A 21,607-nucleotide genomic window follows, 5' to 3' on the forward strand; every position below is an offset into this window, starting at 1 on the left:
CAGATTAAATGTCATATCTAGTAACAATTGAGGTTTTATGGCACTCTTGAAGCCCTTCTTAAAACTATAGCGTGTTATAACACTAGAAATGCTACTTGGGATTCTGCGCTTCGCCGGGAATTGTCTTTAGAACGAAATTGGAGTTGAATTACACAAACTACTTTTAGACCTAACCTTCTTTAATTGTTTGAAGAAGACAGTTATACATAATAGTTAATCAATGGGTGAATCGCTGAATAGTGGTCGCAGTGGCAAAGTTGCCCCTAGCAAAAAAAACAAAAGAGTCGCTTAAATGATACCTCAGATCAAATAGCGCCACGAAAAAAAATACAGTAGAAAACACCCAGAAACTGACGAAGCCTCATTGTCTCATCATGGATGATGAGACTTACGTCAAGGCGGACTTCCGGCTGCTTTCGGGGCTACTGTTGTTCACCACCCAGCACGAGTTTGATATTCCGGAGGAAGTACGGAAGCAGAAACTTTCAAAGTTTGTTAATAAATACATGATTTGGCAAGCGATCTGCTCATGTGACAAACGGAAAAATTTAAGTACGTGACATAGGCGATTTCGCTCTATCAATTTAACTATGCAACAATGCTCTCACCTTTCCTTTATCATCTTGCATTTGACAAGCGTGGGGCATTTCTGCCAGGACGAAGATGAAGAAAAATTATTTGCCTTTGTTGCTATGATTATTTCACCGAACTTTGTTGACTCAATGTTCCATACATTGTAGTAACGAGGGAAATGGTTGTTTATTACTGTGAATCGCATACTGTTATCGTGTTATCGTAGCTGATATAGTATGTATGGTACATTGTTCTAAGCGACTCATCCCTTGCCTATTTAACATTCGTCGTTAGTCAGTTAATTTCACAACTTTCCAACAAACTGTCAATCAAGCGTACTGGATCTCTTCCAATCTGTAACAACTGGTCCTTAATTGAAGTGAACACGACCCTCAGAACGATTGTCCCAGCTGTAATTAAATTAAGTTCTTCAACCCAAATCATTACGCTTAAGTAGAGAAAACTGTTTACGGACTTCTCATAATCATCATCATCCTCATCCTCATCAAGCGGCACAAAACAGCAGGGACGAGCGTTCATGAAGATAACACTTTCCTCTTGGTTAGTGATATACCTCTCATTTCTTCCGATCTTCTCCCTTCAACCCCACCCACGCACTGTTCGACATATCGCTCCCGGGAGGCAATTTGTCGCTGTCTTGTCTGTCAGCCTCACAGTAGCTCCAATCCCGGAAACCCACTCAAGAAATGAACCAGCTCGTGCTAGTTTTCCGGGCAATTCTAACTTACTCTACTCTTCTTCCTTCATTATGTGAAAAGATGACAAACTGCGTCTGTTTATTCTGCAAGATGGAATGTGAGAAGTATTCTATCATCAGAACATACTATTTTCCTTGCTGGTAGCCGGTATAACGCCGTCGCCGCCACCATCACCGTTACCGTCAACCACTCACGTCAACGAAAACCGCAAGATCTATTCACATTCCGTCCTGTGGATTGGATAGAACGGTATCCTTTTTCACACCCGTTAGTTGCGGAAAGACAACCGGAATCTTCTCAACCAACCGAGCCGGTGCAGCGGTTTAGCACTTCACTTCGGTGTGAAACTGTACTGGTGACAGCAAATCTCTAGCGGGTTGCTTTAGTCGTGAAATCTAGTAGGCTAAGACATTTTTGGCGGACAAATGATAAGTGTCATTGCTATCAAGCTGAAACGAAAGTCTTATACACGCAGAAAAAAGAATTGTTAGTTTCCAATCAAATTATGGATTGAATTCAAGGAAAAATTATTCAACAATGACAATTTTTTGTTGAATTCAATGAAATGTTTGTTTGGTAATACATTATTGTATAGTTACAAAAATTGTTTTATTAGAATTAAAACAAGATTGTTTAAACTATGACAAATGTTTTGGAGCAGTATATTTTTAAATGATTCATCCAATTTCATTATAGATGCCTTATTCAAAGTATTCACGCTACCGAACGTGCGCTCTAGCTTGACATTCCATCCTAAAATGTATAACCTTTGTCACCGGAAGTGAACTCGGTACTTCCTCACACCTTCCCAGCACTCAGCGCGAGTCGGCTTGCATGGTTGCGAAATACTAATATTTTTTTCTTCCTTTCTTCCTTTACCCACCTGTCACTGTTCCCCTTCTACAGATGCCGACGACACCGTGAACGCCGGATCCATGGAAAAGAAACAACACGTCAACAAGGTAAGTGAAAGCGAGAGATACGCTGGATGGCATAAAATTATGTCGAAATACCTCTCTTGTCACAGCGACGAGGAGGAAAACGATCATCACGCTTTACAGATTTGTGAAAGTGTATACAAGAAAATCTCATTTCATTGCTATTCGGCTTCCCCCCCCCCTCCCTTTCCATCAGGATATCCTGCGTACATTTACAGTGTCAGACGCAATAATAGGAACCGAGAATTTTCTATTGACGTCACCAACTTCCAAGTGACTGCTAACTGCCAAAATTTTCTTCAAAGGGGGAATTTCGGATGAACCGTTACTCGCGAAAGCTGATTCGTTGACATTTTCCGTCAAAGTGGATTTTGACCTTTTGGTTTTTATGCCCTAATATTAGACCTAGTTGAGAAGTTATTATTAAGACAGTGCCATCTAGCGGCGGAAACGATTAACTGGGTATAATTTACTCTGATGGGTCGCGGAAAACCTCCCCGCAGCTTTTGAGGAGTGCGGTGGAAGGTTTGCGTTTGTTTCCATCGTGTTGCTTCCGGGGGTAGAGTATACTTTGTAGGACCATGGGCAACCCCTCCAACGCCGTGGCGGTGGGGCCGATGGCCCGGGGGTTGTTGGATGGCTCGGTGGCCCGCGGGAGATTTCCCCACAGTACCGGGGAGCGTCCTCGTTGATACGTTACCTAGGGGGTTTGTGTGGGTCTTTTTGGGCCATGGGCAACCTCTCCGACACTGCGGTGGTGTGGCAGAAGACCCAAGGCCTGAATAGGTCCATTAAGTTGCCGCTGAAAAGGTCTGCGTTTCTGAACAAATGTAGTATCCTCGAAGTGTAGCGGAGGGCCTACGTTGGTGTCCAACGAGTAGCCTCCGGGGTTGGGATATAGTTTGTAGTGTCAAGGGAAACCTCTCCAACACCGTGGCGGTGTGGCCGAGGGCCCGGGGGTTGTTGGATTGTCCGGTGGGCCGCGAAAGACTTCCCCACAGCTCAAGGGAGGGACCGCGTTCGTTTGTTGTCTCCTGGGTTCGTGTGGGCCATAGGCAACCTCTCCGAGACCACGGCGGTGTGGCTGGCTCAGGGGTGATGGATCAGCGGAGGGTTTACGTTGGTGTCCATCGAGTTGCCTTCGGGGTTAGGGTATACTTTGTAGGGTCAAGAGCAACCTCTCTAACAACGTGGAGATGTAAAAGAGGACCCGGGGGTAGTTGAATGGTCCGGTGGGCTGCGAAAGATATCCCCACCGCTCAGGGGAAGGACTGCGTTCGTTTGTTGTCTCGGGGGTTCGTGCTAGTCTTGTTGGGCCCTGGGTAACCACTCCGACACCGCAGCTGTGTGGCCTACCAGGGGTGATGGATCCTGTTGAGTAGATCGCTGTCGCTGAAAAGGACTGCGTCTTTGAAGAAGTTTAGTATAATTTGGCATGTTTGACAGGTGCGTGAGGTTGTGCCTCCTCCGGAGATCCCCGTACTCTCGGCAGTTGGAGAGTACGTGTTTGACCGTTCGTCGGATCCTGCATGTGGGACAGACTAGAGGGTGGACGCTGGAAATTGTGGGAGAATTTGGTATATCCGCAGTCGGGAGCGCACCTTCTGCTCTTAACAGTCATCGTGGTCCACCCACTTTCCCGGGAGTCACTTGATTTTGTTCAGGTAGCCTAGGGATGATTGCCGTGCGTAGTCCTGAACGACGCAGCGACCGGCGTCGACGTTATTCTGTGTGTTGCAGTGTCCGGGGATCCGACCGAGAGTCGTGAGGGGGTCGTCTTGCAGAACGATGGCATGTATGAAAGGGTGCCGAGACTGGCCAACTTCCAGCTTTGACAGAGAAGACATAGCATTGGGCGGATAGACGAAGAGAGAGGCCATCTCCGGCACTGCTTACTCCGATACCGACCTCGTTGTCTCTTTTGGAGCTTCCTTGTACATCACATGGGCGTGATTCGGGTAGCGGCGCTCGACGAGCTGGGGAGGGTGGAGAATATCGATTCCATACTAATGAGGAAGAGGTGAACGTTACGGACTCGCTGCCACCGGCACCGATCCGAAATTGGCGGTGTCTGTGGAAGCGCTGTATGTAGATGCCGAGGTTTCCTATGATTCCCCAGCGGTCAAGCTGTCGTAGCAAGCCCTCCGGCTGATCTTGCCTTTCCGGAAAGCGTGTTGACGGCCGTCCAGCAGCTGGCGTTACTCAAGGGTCGCGGTTGTCTGTTGACCATACGTTCGAAGGTATTTCTGATGCAAGCGAGAAGGCTGATGGGTCGAAAGTCCTTTGCCGTTCGAGTCCCCAGAATCTTTGTGGGGGGCGGTTGTAGCATTGAAGATGTTTTTTTTGCGAATTCGGGAAGCGGGTACCCCTGTTTGTCGATCCCCCAACAGTTGCGGTCCCTGGTTGAGTGACCACCGTTGCAGTTGACGCAGAGGCTCGTCCGTTAACAAGAGTTTTCTTTGGAGACTTCGTGCTCCTTGGTGCAGTTCGGGCAAACCTCCTTCTGGTTGCATTTCTTACTGCCGTGCTCAAACCGGCCGCAACGGAAGCACTGCATTGGGTTGGGTTAGATAGGAACCGTTGAACGACAAAACTAGCAGCGAGGTGTTCGTCGAGATGCCACTTACAATCTTGGTGATCTTGAAAGCTTCGGCCATTCCTTGGTCTTAGCGTCCAGTCAATATGGTGTCAGTGTCCATGTTTTTGGGGTCCAGGACGTGGGTGATGTCGGCGGTTTTGTTGAGAGACGAGTGCCTTCGACCTAGAGTTCGTTTGTTAACTACTGGGTCGCAGTACGTATTGCGTGCCCTTGGCTTCTATGGACGCCTTTACGTAATTAGTGGGCTCGGCCCCGATAGCGTTTTTAGGGATAGATGGATGGTGAAGGGCTAGGTACTGGTCATTAGTGTGGTGTATTTGACCGCATGTAGGACCAGTGTCTGCTGGTCAATTTCACCACCGGAATTAAGGAAAGCTGGTAACGTATGACTGAGTGTTGTAGTTTTGCTATAAAACTCACTCGGCGGTGGGTCTTCCGAGTGGTATATTCGAAGGAGGTTTGCGGTCTGCTTACTCAATCGCAATAATGAGGTCGACGGGGATAAATGCCATTTTTTTCAGATTCGCCAATTTTTCACTCAGTGATGCCGTATTTTTTCACTTTTTCGATTCGAATTTGACCAATAACGACGCCGGTCACGACCAATGCTGTTCTACCGGGGAAGGAAAAGAATGTTAGTCCGACACTCGCCGTTGATAGAGATCGAGATTACCTCTAAATGTTTCTCGGCATCGATCACCAATTTCAGTTTCCTTGGTCCAGCACTCCATTCAGATGTCTATTGAAATATTTCCGTCACCTTTCGGTCACCTCACGATTTTCCGTCCGAATACTCCCATCTATATCCCAACGTATTCCTGATCGTGGCATGTGGCCTCCGCAAGAAGCGCTAGCTGCAGCTGTTCAAACCCTCCTCTAATTCTCTCCCGGAAGAATTGGGTTTTGTTGCCTCTGCTTCAGTCTGTATCGTTCCACAGTCTGACGGCTAGCTTGACGCAGCAAAAGCACATTCTTCTCTTCTAATACCAGCTGACATTCCTCGTCGAACACATCGTTCTGTCGGCTTCGTTCCATATAACCCAAGAAGTTCTCCGCTACGCTGTTGATATTTGTTCTACGGTATTCTAACAGTCTTCGTGAGCGGCTTCGTCGATCTCGCCCCCTTCCGGCGGAGTAGTTCCAAACGATTAGGCGTAGTGTCAGAAGCGATTGCGGCGACGTCAGGTTGCTGTGTTGGAAGAAGGGGTCGTTCGGCCATGTTTACGGAGGCGGCAATATCGATACGTCGAAGGCCCTTTTTGGTTGGTCAGCTGGTGTACGATGAAAATTCCAATCAGCGCTTTGTATTCCTCCTCAGACGAAGTCCGTCTAATGACGGGTTACCAAATACTCCATGATTCTGCAAAGACGACGATATTCTGATATTCTACTCAACGGGATGCGGAAAGCTTTCGTGGATCCTGAGGGGTCGGACGGAGGGTCAGGGATGTTACGCTGTTTTTGTACGGTTCGATTGGGTTCTTCTGTCCTTGAAAGACTTCTCTATCATTGGAGGTGTGGCAGAGGACCCAGGGATGTTTGTTCTGTTAGTTTTTGCAGACAGTTTTGAGGTGTTTCCCGTATCTCCATTGTGTGTTGCAGAGGGTCAACGGTATTCTGTATTCCCTAGAACGTATCTTCGTTGGCTGCTACGGTAGCAGTTTTTGTCGTTCAGCTATAGAGGTGAGCTGGGCCCTTTTATTGGAACCTACCTCGGTGACGAATTATCGTCGGATTCGCTTGCTCCCCGCAAGGAATCTCGGAGGCACCACCGCGTTCGTCCCAGGTGGAGCGGTAGTTCTACCTGCTTCTCTCACCTTGGCTGTTAGCTGTAGAGGAGAGGAAGGCTGGTTCGGCTTATCCTCTACTGCGAGCGAGCGGATGCTAAGGATCTTTGATGATTAACCAGGGAAGCGGAGACTCATTTTGCACTTGATTGGCCCACTTCTTTTTACTGTCGCACGCGCGCATTTCACCTCACTGGTTAGTCGTGGCAGCGAACTATCCCGAACAAAAGACAATGTACAGACGTCAGTTCTAAATCGTGGTCCGTCACTTTCTACCGATTTCACGAAGGCCGCCCTCCACACTCGACGTAAACAAACCGCCGTTGCACGCTGAGTAGCGAGCTCATTTTTCACTTTTCAGGAGTACGCCTACTACGATTGCTTTACAAATAAGAGACCAAAATTGGTTAAGATCGTTGAGAAATATTGTTTGTTTTATTGATGTTGGGAATTTATTTCTGCTATTAGATAAGGCTGGTCATTATTTCAAACCAATATATAAACCCTTTGATGGCCAAGCGCTTTCAAACGGTTTCATATGAAAATGTACGGAAAAGGTAATTATAGATTCTCAAAACTGAACTGAATAGGGCTAATCAGATTTGTAAACAAACTTTTGTTTTGCTGATTTCTCAGAATGCATTCAAAATTGATTCTACCAAGGGTGTGTATCTTTCATGAAATTCAACTCGGCAGCGGAATAATGAGCAAAATAAGTTTGTTTACAAAAATCTCATTAGCCATTTTGAAAAATTAATATTGAATTATTATAATTCCCGAAGTGTTACAGCCTGCTGCATCCCCTCTCGCCACATAGAACAAGAAGCCCTTCCGCATCCCGTTCCGATGTTCCATTGGAAAATAGAACCAATCAATTTTCTGACAAGGTTAAATGCTGCGCGTGGGTTAAGGATAAGGACGCCATAGAATCGACATTTGAAAGTATTCACGGATTAAATACAAAGTTTATGCGTGGGTGAAAGCCTCGAAGGGCCGTGGAAGGGTAAATTTAAATGCGGCCCTTTCCATCGCATCTCCCACGCTTTCGCGGAAACTCGATATAATTGGAACCTTTGCACTGACTGACCAGTAACGCCCACCAGACCGGGCGTCCCACTCGTACGGAGGATGCCGTGGACTAAAGGACTGGCCTCGTGTAATAACATTGTTTGAATCAATTCGGAACAAAGCCAATAGTGCAACAACAATTCCGCGTGTGCAAGCAGTTCTGAGAACCTGCCTCAGAATTGGGGTTCTGACCTTCTGTTTGGATTGGAAATCAGTTCGTCCTTTGCATTCACGTGGGTGGTTTCAGGGATTGCAAAATTTTATAAGCTCAAAATAATTATAAAGATAAGGAACATAAGTTTCTTTAGTAAAATCATTTGATCAAACCTCATTTATGGGTTAGATTTACGAAAATTTCGTATTTTCAAATACATTTCGGAACTTCATTGGATACTTTTAATTCAAACTACTACCGCACCATTCAAAAATTTTCAATCAAAGTAGCCCAATTTCTGTTTACGCTACTCACCACCACGCTCGTAATTGAAAACATCACAGCCAATCCAGACAGGCGATAAGTTTAACAGTTTACTGAAACCTTTTTCACAAAAATAAATAAAATCCCAACCGACTCAGTTTAATTAGGATTATAAACATTCGAACAACTCCAACGGTTCCTGGCCACAATCTGAACGGTCAATATTTAATCTAAACTCGCATCAGTCGGAAAAAGCCCATATTGGAAAACTTTTTCTCGCAACCCCCTGGAAAGCAAATACCCACACACACCTATCGGGGCAAAAGCATACACATAATCACATGGTAAGCCAAGGGGGAGCAAAAAACAAGCAGCAAACAAAAAACCGAACAAGCACTAGTATGCTTTTGCCCCGTCGGTCAACGTTGGAACACCTGTCGGGATGGTAACATTTCATCGGGATTTTCACCTGTTTGCCTAACCACTAGAGCCAGATCAGAGAGAGAGAGAGAGAGTCGAAAGAAAGTGTCTAGGGTCGACTAGCCAAAACCGAGCGAACGAAACGATAACATCCTATAAAGCCATGTCAGAATTTGATCTGTAGGATGGGAAACAGTAAACTAAGCCGGTGGACAGTGCTGCCGATTTTACTGAGTTGGTTCGTACCGCAATTTTGTTGGATTTCTTCAAGGTGGACAGTTTTTTGGGATACATTATCTATTAAGGATAAGGATCATTTGTCGTAGCTCAGAATTGTTTTTTTTTTCAAGATTGTTCTAGAATATCTTCCAAAAAGGACTATATGTTTTTATGACATGTTTATTTAACTGGAAAAATTATAGATCTACATCAAAGTGGCTTATTTTTCACCCTTCTAGTACATTATCCTTTTAGATTTTCGGTCAATTAGAAAAAAACACCTTTAGGTGGATTAATCATTGAAAACAACATCAAAAAGGACTTGTCCCGTTCATACATTCTCTTGAAGATATCACTCACCTAAACTTAGCTTAGCAAAAATTAAAACAGTGATGAAAAAATATTATATATTATAACAATTATTTTTCTAGAGTCTTGTCTGAAAACATTTTGGACAAATTTTCTCTTGACCAGCATAAGCGCTTCCAGTAAATTGTGGAAACATGTCGCTCTTGGAAAGCGATATTGTAATGATCTCAGTGCTAATTTGGGTACCGGTTTGGATACCTGATCTAGCTTGGCCTTGGGTGCTAGTTACTGACGAAACACAAAAATCCAACTTAAAAAATAGCAAAACTTCCAGTAGCCCGATCGCTGCCTCGCAGCACTGACCGTTCGTAATTGTATTTTTTTTTGTTTGAAAAGTTCCTTTACGCCAATTTACCGATTATGCTGATTTTTTTCAGTTGTTCCCTATTATATCAGATAGCTCGTTCCTAAAAATATTTTAATTTGAGTAACCGTTGCAATTTTTACCGATAGGAAAACTCCATGACCTTTTTCGGCAATGACTATAAATCTGGCCAGAATTGCACGGAGTAATCGTGGTGCTTATGGTAACTAACCGAGTTTTTCCAGACATTCGTACACTATAACTTCGTGGTTGACGGTCCCGGTTTGCAATGAACTAGTCGCCTTTTAGGCCACAGGAACAGACAGCCTGCCAAACCCGATATTTCTTAGCGCACTTCGACAATTCCATATGCTTGAAATGTTCATAGTTTAGTGCATTTCGACACTCCTAGCTTGTTTGCGACATCTCCGATAGAGAGGTTGAAGTTGCGCTACTTCGATTCGGCTTTCGATTTTCCTCAGATCCATGGTTTGTGCTTTTATTTCGTTAATAAACGGTTATTTGGCCAACTTTTAACCGTAGCACCCTTTAGTGACTGTATCATTCTCAATTTTCCATTGTGCCGCCCTGTATTAAGTGCAGAATGCTTCGCCGAAGCACATGTTACTGATTGTTTTCGTTCACGAAGGAAGAAATGGGGTATTTCAAACGCATTCTCGCCACTGGATCATGTACAATTTATATTAGTACGTAAAACAAAAGTTTTTCTGGCGGTTACTCCGTTGAATTCTATCAGTACAACATTTCGTGTATGGTGCAGTTGAACATTTTATCTTTCAATAGGCGCTGCACTTCAGATATGATTGGGTCAGGAATCAGAATATATTGGCTCAAATGGCACGTTCCCCGGATATAGTCGGGGATTTGTGCCTTGCCGTGTGTTTTCATCATTTCCTGAGCGGAAGGAAAGGACAAGGAGGTGTGGGGAAGTAGAATTGGAAGGGTGGGAAAAATAACAGCACAAAACAAAAATAAACAACAGGTAAGTTAAACTCACAAGTAGTTCAACTTGCCTGCGAATAAGCCTAAAGCTCTTTACCACATTGGATAAGAAACTTTAGTATGTCTCTGAGTTTCAGTCGACCAAACATGGTTTCGTCTATATAAGGACGGCTGAAGACTCGAAATCGCAATTGCGCTACCGCTGGACAGTTGCATATCAGATGATATGAGGTTCCGTAGTCGGATTCACAAAGATCACATGAAAAAGACTCAGCGCGCTGAATAGTTGCCATGTGATAATTGAGTTTGCAGTGGTCGGTTAAAGCCCTGGTCAGCATGCCGCAGTGGAGCTTCGAAAAATGTAAGAGATTTTTCGAAACCACTGGGCATGGTTGTTTTAGAAACGCCTTTGTTTGGCGACACGTTTGTAGATTTCTCCAATAATTTCGGTGCTCGGACGAAGCCCAGGACCGTATTTTTTCCCTTATCCAACTTGTCGAAATTGGCAGCGCGGGCTCAGGACCAACGAAGTCAATCGCTGAACCTGCCCTGGCCAATTCGTCAGCCCATTCATTTACAGTAATACCGCAATGTCCGGGCACCCAGACAAGGTAGATAGTGTTGACAATGCTTAGTTCTTCGATTTGGGTTCGGCACGCGATCACTAGCTTGGACCGGGATTTGTCTGAGCTAAGGGCCTTGATTGCAGCCTGACTATCGGAGCAGAAGTTTATAACTCTGCCGGACAAACTCAGTTGAAGGGCCGATTGCACCCCGCACATAATCGCAAAGATTTCTGCTTGGAATACAGTACAGTATCTACCTAGTGAGTGAGATTGTTCCAATCTCATTTCACGACAGTAGACACCAGCACCGGCACGTCCCTCCATCAGAGAACCGTCAGTGTAACAAACCACTTGCGTTTGTTGTTGTCTTTCCATAAAGCCAGACAACCACTCCTCTCGAGAGGGAATCTTCACATGGAATGTCTTGTAAGGAAAACTACAAGTGAGTGTAATATCGCTGGGAGCAAGAATATCTTCACCCCATGTAACCATTTGTGACCACAATCGTGTATGACTGGTAGCAAGATCAACATGATTACTGTTCCAAAGCCCAGTAACCTGCAGTCTGTATGCACATGATAGTGCTTCTTGTTTTAAGTGTATGTGTAATGGTTTGATATTTAGAAGTGCCTCAAGAGCAGCAGTCGGAGTCGTGGTGAAAGCACCAGTCAACGCCATGAGCGCCATTCTTTGCAGATGGTTTAGCTTTGACTGGACTGTCACCACCTCTCCCCTCTGCCACCACACAAGGCATCCGTATGACAGTATTGGACGTACAATTGTCGTGTAAATCCAATAGATGTATTTAGGTTTGAGACCCCAGGTCTTTCCAAAAGTTCATCTGCACTGCCCGAAGGCCATGCACGCTTTCTTGACTCTGAACTCAATGTGAGCAGACCAATTCAGTTTGGAATCCAATATGACTCCAACGTATTTGACTTGATCTGCACACAGTAGCTCAGAATCAAAGAACTGCAAGGGACGAACCCCGGTTGTTATTCGCTTCTTCGTGAAAAGAACCATTGAAGTTTTGCTTGGGTTAACTGATAGTTTAACTTGTCGACACCACTGTTCGACAGCTCTTAATGCCTGTTGCATTAAGTCAAAGATTGTTCCGATGCAAAATCCAGTAATTAGTATTTGGTAATCGTCAGCAAACCCGTAGGTTGGAAATCCAAGCTCATTGAGTTTCTTCAACAAGCCGTCAGCTACTAAGTTCCATAACAAAGGTGACAGAACGCCGCCCTGAGGACAACCGCAAATACTCAACTTCCGTATCTCAGCCTGTCGCAGTGACGAGCAAAGTATGCGGTTACTAAGCATTGCGTTTATCCAACCTGAGATACATGCAGGTATCCCATGACCGCGCGTCGCTTCCAGAATAGACTGGAAGGACACATTGTCAAAAGCACCCTCAATATCTAGGAATACACCCAAGCTAGATTGCTTGAGCGAGAAGGCTTTCTGAATGTTGTAAACAACATCGTGAAGCAGAGTTATCGTGGATTTCCCACACTGATATGCATGTTGCATTTTGTGCAGTGGATATTCAACTAAACTAACGTTCCTGATGTGATGATCGATTATTCGTTCCAAAGCTTTCAGAAGAAAAGAACTTAAGCTGATGGGCCTAAAACTCTTGGCTTCTTCATAGCTTGAGCGCCCCCCTTTGGGAATAAATCTAACAGTTATTTCTCGCCATGCTTTCGGGATATACCCGGTAGCAAGACTGGAAAGCAAAATCTTTTTCAAGACATGTTTAAGAATATCAAATCCCTTTTGCAGTAGCACGGGACGTATTCCATCTTTTCCGGGTGATTTGTATGGAGCAAAGCTGTCAACTGCCCACTTGACCGATTCAGTGGAAACCAATGTGCGTGCTAACGCCCACGAGTCCGAATCACCAGAATGAGATCTGTGAACATTGTTCAACTCCGGATCGATACAACCTGGAAAGTGTGTGTCGAAGAGACAATTAAGAACATCTTTTTCGTCCGTCACATAAACAACATCTCTGGTTTTCAAGGAGTTTATCTGAAAATCATTCGATTTGGAGAGAATTTTATTTAATCTGCTAGCCTCGTTCAGACTAGAGACATTAGTGCATAGGCTTTGCCAGCCAGCCCGTTCTGCAGATCTAAGACATTTCTTATATGCACTACGAGCTGACCTGAAAGCCCTGGAGTCATCACGCTGACGCCGGTTCCAGGCTCTTCTCATAACTTTCTTCATTCTTTCAAGCTTAGCCCTCCACCAAGGGGTTCCCCTAGTCGATTTTACAGTACGAAGTGGACAAGCTTCTTCGTAGGATGCTAATATGAATGAGTTTGTCGTATCCACGACGTCATCTAAGTCGTCTAGTTGACTAATTGTTGGAAAATATCCATGAAATTTAGTCGCTAAGTTTTCCAAAAAGATGTCCCAGTTTGTAGACTTAGGATTACGATATGTCACCACGGTTCAGTTTCATTTGGAACCTGCCAATTTCCCAGTTCATGCAAAATTCTATCAGAGCAAAGTGTTATGTCTAACACCTCCTCCCTTCCAGACCTCGCAAAAGTTGGTCGGTTTCCCACATTCAGAATATGGAGATTTGTACTACTTATGTACTCCATCAGTTCAGAGCCTCTCAGATTGATGTCTGAGCTGTCCCAAATGATGTGATGAGCATTCGCATCACTGCCGATAATGAGCGGAAGCCCATTTCTGCTACAATATGATACAACGCTTTTGAAATCATCAGAAGGAGATGATTCGTTATGCGGTAGGTATGCTGAACAATATATATATTTTTTGTCTACGTTTCCGACAGTCAATGTAACTGTGACAACACAGATATCGCGAGTTGTGAGCTCCGATATGAGACACGCGTCAATAGCCTTATTTGCAAGAATGCAAGCACGAGGCATTTCACGTGGGTTACTCATGCCTGTCTTGTTGTAAGCAATGAAGGCTGTGTTAAGTAACTTTCCAAAATAGAAGTTTCCTTTACGGTTCTTGAACCAATGCTATGGAAGCTTTACCTTCCTGCATGAGTCGAGATAAATTTCGATCATTAATCGGTTACGTTCGCAAGTCCTTACTCTTGACCCTAGCAGCCTAGATCAATGCATTCAGTTGAACCAATACAGAAATGACGCTCATATTCACTAGACAACAGGTTCCATTGTGACACGACCGTGATATGGAAAAACTCACTTTCTGCTAGCACCTGAATCGTTTACGGAAAATTAAATATCAGATTCACGGTCTGTGCGCGATCATTCCAGAGCACAAGCGAACATGCGAAAGGACACACGGTTATAAAAAAGAATTTATACATGCGAAGCTACAACACGTCAACATGCAAACGCTCGAGTCCTTCGCGATGATACTCGCGATCGTCCCTACGCCCGCACATATCTGAACCGTACAATGAATATCACATTCAGAATCACGGCCCACTGTAATTGACCTGAAGCAGTGTTTTATTGTCAAACGAGTAACATCATGGTTATAACGTCCGGCCAACGGTACAATAAACGGTACAACACCGTTAACCATGTTCAAATTGGCACTCGTTTCTTTGCTGTGTACACAGCTTATCACGCGCGCGTTTTGAAAAGATCGAGTATAGTAACTCTATGGTTGGGGTGGTAATTCCCATTTCAAAATGATTTTGGCGTTTTTTAGGTACCTAGGGTAATGAACCTATTAGCACACACGTTTCACATTTCGGTTATACGTGATTCGTTTTTATCACTATAAGGCATCTGAGAACATGCTTGTGTAGGTATTTCTAAAGCACGGGTGGACTCAACTGGGTTTGTGGTTACTTAAAGACGGGGATTAGTTGGAGGTTTTGACGGGTGAGGAGATTGAGCTATGTTAGTGCACTTTTTTTTTTATCACAGGCAAGCATTAGTTTTTTATACCGATCAAATTAGCGTGGTTTTTTATACCGGAGTTTCAAAGTGTAGTTGGACCGGAAACGATCACATCCTCAGCAGAGCGAATTTGCATTCCTGTTTCGTTTGTTTTGACTGCGAAAATCTGGAATTACCGGTGGAGGCATCTTGGCCCCACCCTAATTTTTGATATTTTTGTCACGTGTAGTGTGATTTGTGTTCATGATTTCAGTATCTTAGTCACGATTTTCGTAACTTCTGTTCACGTTATCGTGATATTTTATTCTAGAGCTTACTTTTGAATTTGATGATAGGAGTAATGTCACTCATGTTCATGGTATCAGCAGTTTAATCATGGTATTCGTAATTTCTCTTCGCCTTATAGCGATCTGTAATTTTTTGGTTACAATCGGTTTGTTTAATCGGAGTAACGTGACAATATGAACTGAATCAAAAAAGTTTGAGCGATTTGCTGTATCTTGTTCTGTGAAGTATATCACGAACACGATTTGTGGTGCTAAGCGCGGTTTTTGTTCTCTGTCCAGGAGAGAATACTTCAAGCTTTGTGAAATAATAGTTCACGCAAAAATGTCATTATCTTGTTGCATGAAATTAAAAATAAATAATTAAATTAAATTTATCTTCTAAATATCATCAACACGCAAACACGTAAATCATGTACTGGGAACCATGGACCAGTTCACGAATACATAAATGATATTTGATGATTTCGTGAATTATTTGACAAGTACGGATATTGGATCGTGACAAATATATTAGGGAATTAATTCACGAGGATTGAATGGGTTCATGAACAGAATTCCGAGTTTCGTGAAATAGTTAAAAAAATATCCAGAATGTTTTGAATTTGTGAACTAATGTTCCTAAATCTATGAATAACATCATCAGTCAGCGTTATGCGGGCCTTACTACAGACACTTTATACACAGACTAGCGAAGTGTCAAAAATTGCAGCCAAACGGACTGTCAAAAAGTGCAGCCAAACGAGCATGAGGGTTTTGAGAGGGGAAGTGCAAGAAGAAGCCCATGCAAAGCTTATGGGAGCTTCCGCGATGCCAGTTTACATCCATGGTTGCTAGTTTTACTGTTTTTCTCTCCGCTAGTCTGTTATATAAAGTGTCTGTAGGTCTTACTAATTTCCAGAATTCATTGCTCTTTATTCACGATTTTGAGAACAATTTTTTTTTTCGTGCAAGTAGTGGTTAACACGTTACTTACAGTAACGGGTGTTCCATAAAAATGAGATTTTTTTCAGTCATGTAGTTAGATGCGAAGACGCCTTGTCCGACCAGAAGACGTACTTCCCATCCCCATGATGCTCCTTTAAGAACGGCAGAAGAATTTTCTCAAGACACTCCTCCTGGTACACTTGTTGATTGAGGGCCAGACCGCTCGGCTTGAACCACGGCTTTGAAATCCCTTTGTCCGATATGGCGATGTACAGCTTAACTTTTTTTTAAATTCATGCTTAAACTTATATTGAACTTCGGAAGGTGTGGCCGACGTGTCGCTGGAATAGCAGCTGTCATTTCCTGGAATGTGGGTCTTCGAAAGAGAAAAATAACTTTCGTCGTTCAGCACGAACGACATCCCACGGTAGTTCTTCGTCATCCACCAGCACTGCGATTTCACAATCGCTATCTGCTCGTCCGTGTACTCGGAGGACCGAGTCTTCTTCCGATAGATGATGTCTTCCATCTTGAGGGTTCGGTGAATCAAGGTATGGGAGTAGTGATATTTTCGCTTGGCGTCACGCAAACTCGTTCCGTCCTTGTTGTCGGGCAGATTTTTCAACGCTTCCTTCTTCTTCCGCTCTACGCTCAGGGATGCCAGGATTCGGTAAACTATACTCACGGGCACGTTTTCGTCTCGAAAGTGGTCTACCGTAAACTTTTTCCACGATGACCATGCGTTTCGTAAAACCATACAACACGCTCGCGGATTGCTTGCCGTTTCGACGCCGTCTTCGATTGAACTGACAGCACTCGAGCGAAGAGAAACATGTTATCTATTTCTAGGGAGTCCAGATAGGAGAATTGCAGAGAAAAAAAATACGCTTTTTTCTTTAATTACAGAAAGGTATTGAAATCAGTCTCATATTTTATTGAAAACTCGTTACTGCAAGGATTTCGAACGCTTGGTCCAATGCGATACGTAATTCCGCAATTCTGTCGAAACGACTTCAAACAGTTTCAAATCGAGATGCGGTATGACACCCCCTGTTCCATCAAAAACGTCTATTGGAAGTAACTAACCGGGTTCCGTTCCAGACATCTTAAGCTAAAACGACACTAAACAAACTTCTGAAGCCACATCCGGAAGAAATCAAACAAATACCGAACGTATCCATTGCTTCGTTGGTTTCCACTTTCTACTGGAACAAACAATCAACCATATTACCTATTTGCTTCGACATGCAAAATCCAACAGAGAAAGAGAGAGAGAGAGAGTGGGACTTTCGCACCACTAAACAAATTAAAACAGCTTATCGCTGCTTCTGGATTGTAAGTTTGTGTAGAACTTCTTCGTGGCTTCCGGTACGAGGTTTACCTCCCTTTTCACTGTTTTGTCATCAGGTTGCTGGGTAGCGCGCATGGCGCCGCCTACGCATCTTTCCTCTGTCGAAGCATTCGAGCAATTTCTAGCTGTTTCGCTGAATGCTATAACCGAATAATGGGTATGCGGAAAAAGACGGTGGCAAGCCGCAAAAATCATACTTGGCTACACAATTTGCTTTCACTGTGGCCTACTATTAGCGTTTCGGTGCCTGTGTGGGCGAGTTAGCGTAGTTGAACGAACGAGTGCTTTGTTTTTCGTTCCATTCTGCGTGGGTTGCTTGAGGATTTGCGGATTAATGGATCCGGTTTTTACATCCCTTAAAATAGGTTTCCTACACTGCTGGTAAATGGAAACGTCATTACTATTAGGTAAAGTTGCGATGCGTAATGGACTGCGGTTGATCGATCCGTTACATCACGAGGAACGTGTCATTGGACTCGAAACATTTTGCGGTTGACAGTACATCCGATTCAGTGCAGCTGTTGAAGTTGTCATTCATCCTGGCAGGCCGTGTCTCGCCACACGTTAACCAAAAACCCGGAGGGGAAGAAGAGTTTATGAATGAACGAAACTACTCCACTTTCATGGCATGCTTGCACTAGCAAGCAGTGCACCGTTGAAAGTGACGTCGTGTGGGCGTTTGGCCATCAGGCCATGCGAAACCCTGCCAGGCGCCAAGCGTATTCAAATCCCGCCTCGGTTGCTTGGAAGGGTGGTTTCTCCAACCCCGCCAGAAGGAACGTGATGCTTTGGCATACGGCGACCACCAAATGATGTGGTAGCCTGGTTGGCGGCGCCGGCGCTGGTGCGCGGTTGGTCGAAAGGTGCACTGGGAATGGTTTGGAAAATCGTTTCTGTCACGAATGAACGGATCCACCGAGATTTTTCGCGTGCCACTTCCGCCGTACTAGTGTAGAAGAGTAGGCTGGATGTGACTGTGGGCGTTCGATTTCAGGGACGGTTAGCAGCGTTGATTTGGTATGAAATGAGGTTGAGATGGTTTGGGCAAAACCACATGTGTTCGGTTGCAGCTTCGAAATGGCTTGATTGCGTGTTGCTAGAACAGGTGTCTGGTTATTGCGTTTCGTGACATAAGTGCTCATACGTTGCGCTAAGTGAACCGAAAAAAACTACGAATGGAATTTTGCTTTTGTTATACAGTAATAACGGCAATTACTATTCATCCAAATCGTAGAATCAAGTACAATTGTATTGGACATGGGATTAAATAAAACCAGAACGCTCCCACAAAGCACGGCCGGAAACAATGAACTGAAAGACACAATTCAGACGATGAAACTCTATCCATTCAACGCCCACCCTTGGCCAGCGCTGCAAATATATAACCCCTCAAACCCACACAGTCGGACATTTGCTAAACGAAACCAACCGCAAGGAATCGATTCCTTACGCTATCAGTAATCTCCGTCCCATTCAATCGTACCCGCCATTCAACGTTAGTAAACAACGGAAATGGGTTCGTTAGAAGTTTCATCGCTGGAATCTGGGTTTGTAAAGGGGCTTCCATTAGGGGTTCTTTTTTAACAAACCCCTTCACAGGTTACTTGGATTTTGCTGATTTTCATTAATCCGCTTCTTAAAATATCATTTCCCAAACACATTGTCTCATCTTCATTACAGAACCCCCTTTATCTCTGACCGCACACAGCAACCACAGAATGAATGGACAGTCTAGTCGTCCGTGAACCCTCATTCCCGTAGGAGGTTTCATTCCACCACACGACGATTATGAAACCGGTCGATCAGGATATGGCTCATGGCACCTCGCAAAGCTCACAATCCTGTCATCATCCGTCGAAACCGACACGCACACATCCCCAAGACCTCCCTCACCATCGCCATTGCCTGCTCCTACTTCTTTGATTTCTCCCCTGCCGTTCCCCATATGGGTTCCGTTAGTTCCGTGCTTGTCGTTTACCAGCGCTTTATTACTTGATTAGAGTCGCCAGTTTTTTGCGCTCGCCGTCTTTTTTTTTGTGTTTCTTCTTCATCACAACATGGACAGGTCATCAATTCGCCATGCCATCGTCATCCTCATCAGCGGCAGTGGCGTCGTCAGGTTTCTTAAGAGAGGGGGACTTGACTATTGATCACTTAATTGAGTCTAACTGAAGACGTTTGATTGAAAACTGTTGGATATTTCAGAGCATCAAAGAAAAGATGTGGTAAAAGGGTGTCCCACACTAAATTGCATAACAGAAAAAAACGCTGTAGAAAATTACCAAACTTTCAGACCATAAAATACAAACCATTAGTAAGTTTTTGGAATAATTATTTCATTCAACTTCAATACCATAACCGTACGCTGGCACCTTTCGCTTAACTCCACTTATTAGGTACTGTACAACATCTGGATGCAGCTTTTTCTGAACGAAAACTTGCTTTTTCTTTATGTCTTCCTCAGATTTGACATCTTTGGGATACTTCTGTAGTGCCTACTTCATAATTGCCTCAGTTCTGATGCGTTGGGGGGGGGGGGGGTTGAAAATGACCCCGTTGGCTTCGTAGAACTCCAGGACAACATTTGAATAGTGACACGAAGCTAGATCCGGCCAGAAGATCGTAGGGCCCTCACGTTTCTTCAACAGAGGAAGCAGGCGCTTCTGTAGACACTCCTTGAGGTAGATCTACCCCCTCACAGTTTCGGTAATCACGAAGGGTGCACTCCGATATCGATTAACTCTAATCGACAGATATTTGAATTTTGCTCTTTGCGGTTTGAGCCGTTTGTGTGGATCGTCTCCTGCGAGAGTTGCAACATTGCTGTCGGCGCTTGTTGATCGCTCTCGCAAGGGACTGAATGGGTTGGGTATTGGTATTTTGGTGTCGCTATCACTGCAGAGACGTGGTGTATGGTGTTGCCGTTGTTGCTCGTTGGTCGTCTCGAGATGTACCACGTGTTACGAACCCCCAACTCAATCGATCTTGATTATACGAGTATGAGGCTGATATTTGGGTAGTAAGCAACGGACTACCATTCCAAAGAACTACATATACAACTCTTAAGCCAGAAACGTCATACCGCCATACCTATTCTTAAAATAGGCACATACACCTCGGCAATGAGATATTTTTTTGATGACCTCAAATTAAGCCAATAAGTATTGTTTTGTCAACAGTTGTTACGGCATTTAATTAGCAAGGGACTGGAAGGTGAAGTATATTTTTCAATATTTAGAGCCATAGTACCCAAGGGAGAGCAAGGAGTTGAAGGGAGAAAGTTTAGAAAAGCGTGGAAGGATCATATATGCAAGCTTAGAGTTCACCGGTGGCTTAACTTTTTGTTTGCTACCGTAGGAGTCAGGGTCTTTTGGCATTAGAAATGCGAATCACCTGAGTCTACGGCATGCCCGGACAAGCGTAAAGTAACTTGTTACTTCATGCTGTCGGAACCGACAAAAAGTTAAGTCACGGTAAACTTCCACACTAAGCATTTCCGACGTTGAAACTCATTGAATGAGCCAGTTTTGTTTGTTCCCTCACCAATTGCCTGCCTGAGTGATTTTATTTTATCGACTATTGTGACTGTCTCAGCGTCTGTGATATATGGTCACATGTGTTGCTGATTTGCACGGTGTCGGCAGCTTTCACCCAAAACTGCGACGATGGATCCCCATCACGGTAAATTCTATTTTTACCATTTTTTTGTTAACGACCTATTGAGTCAATTTGGTCAAAAAAGTATTGTCAAAAAAGTGTTTTCCCCAAAGAAAAAAAAACGATGTACCATTTTACGCTTAAGAGCACAAAACCTAACTTAAAGCAGTTAAATTTTGTTGTTTCGTGTTCCTCTCATTAGAAACTGACACCAACTTGCTGCCAGTTAGACAATATATCCAAACTAACACTAAACTGGCATCAATTTGGTATTAATTTGGATGTATAGTCTAACTCGCAGCAAGTCGGTGTCAGTTACTGACGAGTGGAACACGAAACAAATCCAACTTCCTTGCACCAGTTACTGGAGGTCCACCAAAACTAATATTTTTTCCGGATGGATATTGGAATTTCAAGTACTTTATCGCCACAGACTGAAAACAATGTTTTGATAGCATACCAAAAAAGTGGTGGTCCCCAACAAACCAGGGTAATTTCAAAGAGGTTCTTGGTACGAGAAAGGTTGAGATCCATCTATCCATCTATGAAGTTCCGTTCCATTTTTTTTAAATATAGGAT

The 21,607-nt window shown here is 44.1% G+C and overlaps 1 protein-coding gene across 1 annotated transcript in view; it reads left to right on the plus strand.

Moving 5' to 3' along the window:
* LOC131676755 (uncharacterized) overlaps positions 1–21,607 on the plus strand; it is a 116,712-nt gene that overhangs the window by 71,644 nt on the left and 23,461 nt on the right. Inside the window, exon 2 of the mRNA XM_058956046.1 lies at positions 2,199–2,254. Within this exon, the coding sequence (XP_058812029.1) occupies positions 2,199–2,254 (56 nt within the window). The remainder of the gene's footprint in view (positions 1–2,198; positions 2,255–21,607) is intronic.

The sequence above is a fragment of the Topomyia yanbarensis genome, chromosome 1 (genome assembly GCF_030247195.1).
Source record: "Topomyia yanbarensis strain Yona2022 chromosome 1, ASM3024719v1, whole genome shotgun sequence".
Lineage (NCBI taxonomy): Eukaryota > Metazoa > Arthropoda > Insecta > Diptera > Culicidae > Topomyia > Topomyia yanbarensis.